Here is an 11,557-nt window from a genome sequence, read left to right on the forward strand (position 1 = left end):
ATTTTTTGATTTATTGTAGAGATGAGGTCTTGCCTGCCCAGGCGGGTCTCGAACCCGCGAGCTCAGGCAATCCACTCACCTCAGCCGACTCCTTATTTCATATCGTACCCACTGCCTCTGCCCCACCCACCAGTGCTCCAGCTCCGACCTACTCTGCTTTTTCTTTTTTTTCTTTCTTTTTTTTTTGAGTCAGAGTCTCACTCTGTCGCCCAGGCTGGAGTGCTCACGGCCACTGCAGCTTCAACCTGCTGGACTCAGGAGATCCTCCTGCTTCAGCCTCCCAAGTAGTTGGAATTACAGGTGTGCACCACCACACCTGGCTAATTTTAAAATTTATTGTAGAGATGTGGTCTTGCCAAGTTGCCCAGATTGGTCTTGAACCCCTGGGCTCAGGCAATCCTCTAGCCTCTGCCTCTCAAAGTGCTGGGATGACAGGCGTGAGCCACCGCACCTGGCTTGCTTTTTCTTTCTGTTTGTGTTTGGTGTCCCTTCTAATATGCTAGATAATTTACTTAATTACTACGATAGTTTTATTATTTTGCTTTTTGGGGTTTTTTTGAGCCGGGGTCTCACACTGTCCCCCAGGCTAGAGGACAGTGTGGCACAATCATGTCTCACTGCAGTCTTGATTTCCTGGGCTCAGGTGATCCTTCTGCTGCAGCCTTACAAGCAACTTGGATCCACAGGTGTGTACCACCATGCCCGGCTAATTTTTTTTTTTGTAGAGAAGAAGTCCCGCCATGTTGCCCAGGCTGGTCTTGACCCCCTGGGCTCAGGCTATCCTCTCTCCTCAGCCCTCCAAAGTGCTGGGATTCCAGGTGTGAGCCACTGTGCCTGGCATACTTTTTACTTATACATGTGTAAAAATGCATTTTAAGCAAAAATGAAATAATACTCTCTTTCAGCTTGCTTTTTCCAATCAATATTTCCATGTCTGTTCATGTAAATGCACGTTGCTCTCTCTGATGCTTGTATGCACGTGTGGATGGAGGAGAATTTTCTTGATTGTTTTGTTTTCAGACAAAGTCTTGTTCTGTCACCTATCAGAATAGAGTGCAGTGGCATGATCATGGCTCCCCACAGCCTTGACCTACTGGGCTCAGGTGATTCTTCTGCCTCAGCCTCCCTAATAGCAGGGACTACAGGCATGCACCACCACACCTGGCTAATTTTTGTATTTTTTGTAGAAACGAAGTCTCGCTGTGTTGCTCAGCCACAATTGTTGCAGTGGCATGATCATGGCTCTCCGCAGCCTCGACTTCCTTGGCTCAGGTGATCTCCTGCCTGCTGGGACTGTAAAGTGCGGACCACCACACCTGGTTAATTTTTATATTTTTTTGTAGAGACAAGGTCTCTTTATGTTGCCCAGGCTGGTCTCGATCTCCTGCGCTAAAGCAATTCTCCTGCCTCAACCTCCCAAAGTGCCGGGATGACAGGCATGAGCCACTGCACCTAGCTGGGTTGTTTTTCCAGTGTGACTTTCTGAGGCCAGAAACTGCTCCTCGGTTTGCTTGCTAAGGAAAATGGCGGGCAGGCAGCTCTTTGTCACGCTGCTTTTGTGGGGGGGATAAAGGCCTTTTGTTCTGAAATCCTGTGGGCACACAGTCTCAGCTCTGCCATTGTCACTGCGTGTGCTGTGTAGGAGGGCCTTGGTCACCATGCCGGCTGGGGATCCCTGAGCTCTGCCTGGAGAAGGCCACTCTGCTGGGTCTGGAAGTTGGGAGGGTACTGCTGGCACAGGCCTTGTTTCTGAAACGACCACTTGGCATCACTCTATAGTGGGATTCCCGGGATGCATGCTGGTTCTTTTACCACAGGGGCTGTCAAAACTCTTTCTCTAGCAGGCCAAATAGTAAACATTTGTGATCTCACAGGCTGTATAATCTCTGTCTCAGCCACTCAGCCTGCTGTCACAGAGAGGAAGCAGCCATAGACAAAACGTAAACCTATGAGTAGGGCTAGGGTTCCATTAAGCTTTATGGACACTGACATTTGAATTTTTCTTTTTGAAAAATTTTTTCAGCCAGGCTCAGTGGCTCAGCCTGTCATCCCAGCACTTTGGGAGATCAAGGTGAGTGGATGGACTGAGGTTTGAGGCCAGCCTGGACAGCATGGCGAGACCTCATGTCTACAGTAAACCAAAAAATTGGCTGGTGTGGTAGCGCACGCCTGTAGTTCCGGCTACTTGGAAGGCTGAGGTGGAAGGATCGCCGGAGCCCAGCAGGTCGGCACTGGGGTGCCTGTGAGCATGCCACTGCACTCCAGCCTGGGCGACAGAGGGAGCCTCCAACTCAAAAAAATAAATTTTTTTTCTGCTTCTGTTTTCTTAGACATAGGGTCTCACTCTGTGGACCAGGCTGGAGTGCGGTGGTGCAGTCACAGCTCATCGCAGCTTCGACCTCCCGGGCTCAGGCGATCCTTCTGCCTCAGCCTCCTGCGTGACTGGGACTACAGGCACGCGCCACCACGCCTGGCTAATTCTTTGGATTTTTTGGGTAGAGACGAGGTCTCACTATGCTTTCCAGGTTGGTGTTGAACCCCTGGCCTCAGCCTCCCAAACTGTCGGAATTACAGGTGTGAGCCACCGAACTCGGCCTGAATTTCATATAATTCTCACGTGTCACAAAATAGTCATCTTCTTTTGCCTTTTCTCCCAACTATTAAAAAAAAAGTACAAGTTGTTCTTAGTCTGCAGGCAGGCCACACAAAACCGGGCAGAGGTCCAAATGGCCCATGAATTGCAGTTTCCATACTTCTAAATTTAGAACATGAGTTTTCACATTCTTAGTTTTGATTCGGCTGGGCTGGCTTATGTGTGCCAGTAAGTCCTTGTTTTTCCTCACTGGATCTGGGTGGTAGAGGGTCAGTTATATATATCCTCAGTTCATGGCGCTCTGTACTTGCTGGTCCCTGCGAGACCGCTTCTCTTGTCTGTGTTTTTAATTTGTTTCTTTTAATCACCATTCCTTACTTTCATCTCTCCAGTGGCCACCATCCTGGTGTGTTTAATGTGCGCCCTTTGGTTCGTATGATTTTTTTTTTTGAGTTGGATTCTCACTCTGTTGCCCAGGTTGGAGTGCAGTGGCATGCTCACGGCCACCCCAACGTTGACCTGCTAGACTCCAGCGTTCCCTCTGTCTCAGCTTTCCAAGTAGCTGGAACTACAGGCACGCACTACCATGCCCGGCTCATTTAAAAGTTTTTTTTTTTGAGTTGGAGTCTCACTCTGTCGCCCAGACTGGAGTGCAGTGGCCGCTCCCGGCCACCGCAGCCTTGACCCGCTGGGCTCCGGCAATCCTTCTGCCTTAGCCTTCCGAGTAGCTGGAACTACAGGCGCACTACCACGCCTGGCTCATTTTGATTTTTTTATTGTAGAGGTGAGGTTTCGCCAAGTTGCCCAGGCGGGTCTCAAACCCACGGGCTCAGGCAACCCACTCACCTCAGCCTCCCAAAGGCGCGGGATTACAGGCTGAGCCACCGAGCCCGGCTTAAATTTTTTTATTGTAGAGATGAGATCCAAGTTGCCCGGGCTGGTCTCAAACCTTCAGGCTCAGGCAGTCCACTTGCCTCGGCCTCCCAAAGTGCTGTGATTACAGGTTGAGACACTGAGCCCGTCCTGGTTTGTATGATTTGTTGTTGTTGTTGTTGTTTTTTGAGTTGGAGTCTCACTCTGTCACCCAGACTGGAGTGCAGTGGCCGCTCCCGGCCACCGCAGCATCGACTTTCTGGGCTCCGGCAATCCTTCCGCCTCAGCCTTCCAAGTAGCTGGAACTACAGGCAAGCGCTACCACGCCTGGCTAATTTTTTGATTTATTGTAGAGATGAGGTCTCGCCAAGTTGCCTAGGTGGGTCTCGAACCCGCAGACTCAGGCAATCCACTTACCTCAGCCTCTCAAAGGTGCGGGATTACAGGCTGAGCCACCGAGCCCGGCTGATTTTTTGTTGTTAAATTGAGACAAGGTCTTGCTGTGTTTCCCAGAATGGTCTCAAACTCCTGGATTCAAGCAACCCTCTCGCCTCAGCCTCCCAAAGGGCTAGAATTACAGGCATGTGCCACCATATCCGGCTGCTTATAATATTTTAAATTACTTTTTTGTCATAATGAGACATAAAGACTCTGTCTTTATGTCTTATTCTGTTGCCCAGCCTGGAGTATAGTGGTGTGATCATAGCTCACTGCAGCCTTGAACTCTTGGGCTCAAGTAGTCCTCCCTCCTTGGCCTCCTACAGTACTGAGATTACAGGCGTGAGCCACCGTGCCCAGCCTAATGCAACATGTGTCTATGTGTCGGTCTCTTCCCATTGATATTTTTCTAGAACAGTGAGCTCCTTTGGTCCATTTACCACCAACTGCTTAGTACTTGACAGCACATTGCTGATGTCTACACTGTTGCCTTGTTCAATCTGCAGCCTCCCTCGGGGCTACGCCCTTGCCTATCTCGAGAGATCCTCCAGTTAAATCCTTTTTGGAGATCCTTGAAGACTGTGTGACTCTGACTGAACAATGTATGTTTTTCTTTTATGGTGGAAAACAAATGGGACTCATAAATTGTGACCATCTGCTGGGCTCGGTGGCTCAACCTGTAATCCCGGCACTTTGGGAGGCTGAGGTGAGTGGACTGCCTGAGCCCACGGGTTTGAGACCAGCCAGGCAACTTGGCAAGACCTTGTCTCTACAATAAATAAAAAACAAATTAGCTGAGCGTGGTAGTGCATGTCTGTAGTTCCGGCTACTTGGAAGGCTGAGGCAGAAGGATTGCTGGAGCCCAGCAGGCCAACATTGGGGTGGCCGTGAGCGTGCCACTGCACTCCAGCCTGGGTGACGGAGTGAGACTCCAACTAAAAGAAAAAAATTGTGACCATCATCCATTGTTCTGAAATAGGTTCTCAGAAAGAACTGGGCACTCTCATTTTGGAAGACACATTGTATGTACCACAATAAGAAAACACGATTTATCTGTAAAATTCCCATGAAAAGATTTTTTCTCTGGCATATATGATGCTTGTTTGTAGTTTTAATGTCTCTATAGAATAACAAGTAAGCTGCTCATTGCCCCTGTTCATAGGTGCTGTCGAGTTGTGATTGACTATTCCCACTGCCCGTCTTTTTTTTTTTCTTTCTTTTTTTTTGAGTAGAGATCTCATTCTATCACCAAAACTAGAGGGCAGTGTCAGGATCACAGGTCACTGCAGCCTCGACTTTCTGGGCTCAGGTGATCCGTCAGCCTCAACCTCCCGAGTAGCTGGGAGGTACTACTAATTTTTGTAATTTTTTACTTTGTAGAGACAGGGTCTCACTATGTTGCCTAGGCTGGTCTTGAACTCCTAGGCTCAACCAATCTTCTCGCCTTAGCCTCCCAAAGTGCTGGGATGACAGGCGTGAGCCACCGTGCCCAGCCTGCCCATCATTTTTCCCCCAGGAAGGCCATCCATGGGGGAGTTCCCTCACTCCTCAGCCTTGATGGAATCTCTCAGGCAGGCCCACCAAGCTTGGCGGTGGGAGGTGGGCAACCCTCTATGGGTCTGCCCCTAGGAGACAGCAGGCCACAGTCTCCCGCCACACCCTCTCTACGACGCAGGTGGTGCGGCCCTAACGGCCCATGAGACTCCAGCAAAGGAGGCCAGAGGGGCGAGAACCAAGCCTTGATGGGCTCCGTCTCTAGGTGTTCCAGACGGTTGTTTTCTTTGCTTATCACAAAGTTGACAAGTTGGCCTGGACCAGAGAAGCTAGCTCATCACCCTTGATTCTGCTCAGAGTCAGAGCTCTCCCTGCCCCAGCACTTAGTCCAGTGCCTGACAGTGGGAGTCTAGAGCCTGAGAGTGGGGCCTCAATCCAGGTCTTTCTCTGTCACCCAGGCTGGAGTGCAATGGCACAATCACGGCTCACCGCAGCCTCGACCTCCTGGGCTTAGGCGATTCTTCTGCCTCAGCCTCCCAAGTAGTTGGGACTATAGGCATACACTACCCTGCTTAGCTAATGTTTTGATTTTTTTTGAGGAAGGCTAGTCTCAAACGCCGGGACCCAAGCAGACCTCCCACCTTGGCCTCCCAAAGTAGTGGGATTACGGGCATGAACCACTGTGCCAGCCTTCACTCAAATTCTTCTGCATCCCTAGGCCTAGATTTCTTCATCTATAAGATGGAATGCATCCCAGTTCTGCCTTCTATGATAGCTGTATGGACTTATTGAACTGCCTATAAAATACTTAGCAGAGTGCTTGGCTTAGAGTAAGAGTTCATTAAATAATATCCCTAGAAATAGTAACGATAACCGGGTGTGGTGGCTCACAGTTGTAATCCCAGCTCTTTGGGAGGCAGAGGTGAGAGGATTGCCTGAGCCCAGGGGTTCGAGACCAGCCCAGGCAACTTGGCGAGACCTCATTTCTGCAATAAATCAAAAAATTAGCCGGGTGTGGTGGTGTGTGCCTGTAGTTTCAACTACTTGGAAGGCTGAGGTGGAAGGGTCACCTGAGCCTAGCAGGTTAAGGTCACGGTGGCTGTGAGTGTGCCACTGCATTCTAGCATTCTAGCTTGGATGACAGAGTGAGACTCCTACTCAAAAAAAGAAAAAGAAAAAAAAAGAGAAAGGAAAGAACCAATAATAAGGCAGAGACCCCAGCCAAGAAGAAACCCAGGTTTGCACTTAGCACTTTGAAATGACAGAGAGGGAGACCCATTGTCCCCTGCAGGTCTGGGCACAGGCTTGTGAAGCCTGGCTGACTTTGGGCTGTCTGGGCAGGGGTTGGGCACATGTCCAGCTGAGCTGATAACCAGAGACTGCTGGGCTGCACCTTCCTAGCCGAGCCCTGCTCCTGGTTCCAAGGTCTCCTGTCGCCTCTGATGACTCTGTTCTTTGTTTTGCAGCCAGAGCCCAAGCCTGGAGATCTGATTGAGATTTTCCGCCCTTTCTACAGACACTGGGCCATCTACGTTGGCGATGGCTACGTGGTCCACCTGGCCCCCCCAAGTAAGGGCACACAGAGCCTCACTGTGTTGGGCCCAGGGCCTGGGAAGAGGGGTTGGGGGAGTTATGGGTAATTCTTGCTTCCTGGTGGGTGGTTTGTTTCAAGAAGGCACTTCGGTAAGGGGCAGTGGTTTTCTTTTTCCTTTTTTTTTTGAGTTGGAGTCTCACTCGGTCGCCCAGACTGGAGTGCAGTGGCCGCTCCCGGCCACCGCAGCCTCAACCTGCTCGGCTCCGGTGATCCTTCCGCCTCAGCCTTCCGAGTAGCCGGAATTACAGGCACGCGCTACCACGCCCGGCTGATTTTTTGATTTATTGTAGAGATGAGGTCTCGCTGCCCAGGTGGGTCTCGAACCCGCGGGCTCAGGCAATCCACTCACCTCAGCCTCCCAAAGGCGCGGGATTACAGGCTGAGCCACCGAACCCGGCTTAGGGGCAGTGGTTTTCAAAGTCTGCCCCTTGGAACCCCAGGGGGTTTTGCAGAGGGGCTGAGGTGGGCGTCCAGGGTGCAGCTCTGCTTTTTTGTGTTTTATGTACTATGACTTTATCTATATATAGCTCTTTCTTTTTTTTTTTTTGAGTCAGAGTCTCACTCTGTCACCCAGGCTGGAGTGCAGGGGCACACTCATGGCCACCGCAGTCTTGACCTGCTGGGCTCAGGCGATCCTTCCATCTCGGCCTCCCAAGTAGCTGGGACTACAAGCACATGCCACCACATGTTTGTTTGTTTGTTTGTTTTTTGAGTTGGAGTCTCACTCTGTCGCCCAGACTGAAGTGCAGTGGCACACTCACGGCCACCGCAGCCTTGACCTGCTGGGCTCCAGCGATCCTTCCACCTCAGTCTCCCAAGTAGCTGGAACTACAGGTGTGCGCTACCATGCCCGGCTAATTTTTGATATATTGTAGAGATGAGGTCTTGCCAAGTTGCCCGGGCTGATCTCGAACCCATGGGCTCAGGCTGTCCATTCTCCTCGGCCTCCCAGAGGGCTGGGATTACAGACTGAGCCACTGAGCCCGGCCTCTGACTCTTTCTTTGCTCTGCTGCTCGAGTACCTGTCATCATGACTCTCAGAAGGCCTTCCACATCAAGACAAAGCCCAGGCATCATGTTCCCATCACAGCTCACTTGGCTTCTCTGGAGCCTTTGAGGCAAGTGGCCTCTCTTGCTCTCCACCTGGCTCCTGTCTGCCCTCCTCTCCCACTGGGCCCTTCCCTCTTGGTCTCTCGGGTGGTCTCTTCCCCCTCTCCCATAGCGCTAAATGGAGCTCAGGTGATTTCATCGGGTCCCTTGGCTTCCAACCCCTTCTATTTGTCTGTGGTTCCTGAGACATCTGCTCAGCTTGGTAACCTTGGCATCTCCCCTTGGGTGTCTAATGGCACCTTGAACTTGACATACCCCAAATGGAGGACTCCAGTAGATGACACCATCCAGCCGCTCAGGCCGAGAACCTAGGAGTCATTCATTCTCCATCCTTTTCGCCCTGTGTTTCAGCCATCAGGGAATCCTGTTGACTTCATCTCGGAAACAGATCCCGGATCTGATCCCTTCTTAGCACCCCCCCCCCGCAGCACCCCTGGTGTGAGGGACCACCTTCCTTCCCCTGGTGCTGCTGCAGTGTCTCTGCCTCTTGCCACTTGTGGGCGGTCTCTCCTTCATGGCAGCCAGTGTGATCCTTCTGAAGTGTCAGTCAGATCCGTGCTATGTTCCTATTGGAGGAGCTGCATGGGAGCAGGGTGGGGCCAACGCCATGATATAGTACTATCGGACGCAAAACAAAGCTGGCTACGGATTGGAGGCTTGCAGGTTTGAAATTCACACGCGGGAAGGTTTGAAATTCGCGTGCGCGGGGAGTTGTGCTCACAGAAACCGGGATCTAAGACCTTTGTTGTCTAGTGTGTCGGCGCCATTTTGGGAGCCACCCCTCTGGTCGCTTCCTGCACCCTTCAACTCCTCTCTTGAAAATATGATGGACCTTCTCACTAAACGTAGAGTGAGGTTCATGGTTTGTCCTGTGACTTGTGGGGCCCAGCGTGGTCTGGCCTCTGCCTGCCTGTCTGGACCTTGTCTTCTTTTATTTTCTCCTGGGTCTCTGAACTCCAGCCATGTCAGCTGCCTTTCGAGTGCGCTGAGCTCTTTCTTTCCCAGATCTGTGCCCTGGCTGTTCCTTCTGCTGGGGGCGTTCTTCCCCAGAGCACTCAGCTTCTTCAAGCTTTGGATCAGATGCCCTTTCCTCAAGGTGACTTCCCCAGTTCAAGCCATGGCCGTCTCTCCTGGTCATCCTCTCTGTGTTACTTCACCTGGTCTTCTCCATAGCATTCGTCAATACCTGAGCATATCTTTTTTTTTCTTTATTTTTGGAACATATCTTATTTTGTCCATTTGTTCGTTGTCCATGTTCTCTCCGTAGAATGAAAATTGCTCGCCAGCAGGTCCTGTCTAGTCGTACCACTGACGCCAGCACCTTGGACAAGGTCCGGCACCTGTGGGGCCTCGGTCTGGCGTGGCTGCCTGGGGCAGGTTAGCTGGCGGGTGGGGGACAGGGGAAGGCGTGGACAAGTGGACAGGTGTGTCACTGATCATTGGGTGAGTGATGCTCCTTCAAGGGAAAAGACTCTTCTCCCTGCAGCTTCTCATTCGAGCGTCACAAGAATCCTATGGGATGGATGAGGCAAGGAGGTTTGACCTGCTGCTGAAGAAACTGTAGAATCAAAGTTGGCAGGAAGCTCAGTGAACTTTCAGAAGCACTCGGCCTGTGACAGACATCGGTGAAGGCACCTTCTGCAGCTGAATCCTTTAACCCGCACAGCTCCTCGTGTGGTGGGACTGTTACTGTCCCTGTCCTGCAAGCACGTGGGGGCTCAGGGAAGTTAAGGAGCTTGCCCAAGGTCACATAGTGGGTAAGAGGCCTGGCAGGCTCTTCGAACCCAGACGGTCTGATTTCATTCTGTGTCTTTCACCACCAAGCTCTACTGGCCAGTCTGTGTTCTCCCCAAATTCAGTCACTGATTCTTTGCCATAGCCACATGCCTGTTTTTGTTTGTTTGTTTGGGGTTTTTTTGAGTCAGTCTCTCTCTGTCGCCCAGGCTGGAGTGTAGTGGCATGCTCACGGCTTACTGCAGCCTCGAGCTCCTGGGCTTAGACTACCCTTCTGCCTCAGCCCCTGGAGTAGCTGGGACTACAGTCACGCACCACCACGCCTGGCTGATCTTTTCGATTTTTTTGTAGAGTTGAGGTCTCGCTATGTTGCCCACGCTGGTCTCGAACTCCTGGGCTCAAGCGATCCTCCCACCTCAGCCTTCCAAGTAGCTGGGATTACAGGTGTGAGCCACTTCATCCAGCTTTACATGTCTTTTCTACAACTGTTTACTTAATATTTTCTTTAATAGAATCACTTAAAAAAAATGAAACTAGCCAGGCTTGGTGGCTCAGCATGTAATCCCAGCACTTTGGGAGCTCCGAGGAGAGTGGATTGCCTGAGCGCATGAGTTTGAGACCAGCCCAGGCACCCTGGTGAGATCTTGTTTCCACAGTCAATCAAAAATTAGCTGGGTGTGATTAGTGTGCTCCTGTACCCCGGTACGGGTCCTTGTAAGGCTGAGGTGGAAGGATCACTGGAGCCCAGCAGGTCGACTCTGGGGGCCTGTGAGCATGCCACTGCATTGCAGCCTGGGGTGACGGCGTGAGCTTGCCCAAGGTCATATAGTGGGTAAGAGGCCTGGCGGGCTTCGAACCCAGGCAGTCTGATTTCATTCTGTGTCTTTTCACCACCAAGCTATACTGGCCAGTGTAAAAGGCGCTTTACATGACTATGTTGGTATGTATTTGTGTATCAGTTTTGGTATGCACTTGGTGATTCCCACAGTATACGATTCAGCAGAGTTAAGTGACAAGTCCAGGTCACTCAGCTGAGCAGTGGTGGAGCCCAACTCAGAACCCAGAGTTTCTGACCAATCCAGTGCACATGGCCCTGCCCTCCTGGGAGGCTGCTAGGTAGGCGTTTAAGGGAGCCCTCCTTCTCAGGTGTTGACCCTGAACTTGCATGACCCTGGGAGTTGGAACTTCCTTCAATGGGCTCAGGGCAACTTGCTTGCCTCAGGCTAGTCCCAGCCCTGTCACCCTGTCTCCCACTGGCCTCAGGAGTTTACTCTCGCCACAGACTCAGGGGTCAGCGAAGGCACCCTCCTCTTTTACTGACATTGAATCCCTCAAGCACCACCTGCGCTATTATTGGCAAGTCTGAATTCCCTGATTTTTGACAGTCGCAGCACTGAACTCAGGGTGAAGGAGTTTAGTTACCTTTGGGAAGCCAAGCAGAGTAGGACCTGGGATCCGGTCATTGTTTGTTGCTGTTACACGGTATCACCGTTGAAGATGGGTCCTGCTCAGCTTTGTTTTTGTTTTAGTTTTGGGGTCAGAGTCTCACTCTGTCACCCAGACTGGAGTGCAGTGGCACAATCACAGCTCATCACAGCCTTGGTCTCTTGGGCTCAGGAGGTCCTTCCATCTTAGCCTCCCGAGTAGCTGGGGCATGTGCCTCCATGCCCGGCTAGTTTGTTTTTTTTTTTAATTTGGAGTCTCACTCTGTCGCCCAGACT

General features: G+C 51.4%; 1 protein-coding gene across 1 annotated transcript in view; it reads left to right on the plus strand.

Annotated features, from left to right (window-relative positions):
- The window catches only part of LOC103275746 (HRAS-like suppressor 3), a 45,339-nt gene that overhangs the window by 19,210 nt on the left and 14,572 nt on the right, over positions 1-11,557 (plus strand). Inside the window, exon 2 of the mRNA XM_008073148.1 lies at positions 6,865-6,967. Coding sequence (XP_008071339.1) covers positions 6,865-6,967 — 103 coding nt within the window. The remainder of the gene's footprint in view (positions 1-6,864; positions 6,968-11,557) is intronic.

This window comes from Carlito syrichta, unplaced genomic scaffold (genome assembly GCF_000164805.1).
Source record: "Carlito syrichta isolate Samal-C Ts95f unplaced genomic scaffold, Tarsius_syrichta-2.0.1 Scaffold315696, whole genome shotgun sequence".
Lineage (NCBI taxonomy): Eukaryota > Metazoa > Chordata > Mammalia > Primates > Tarsiidae > Carlito > Carlito syrichta.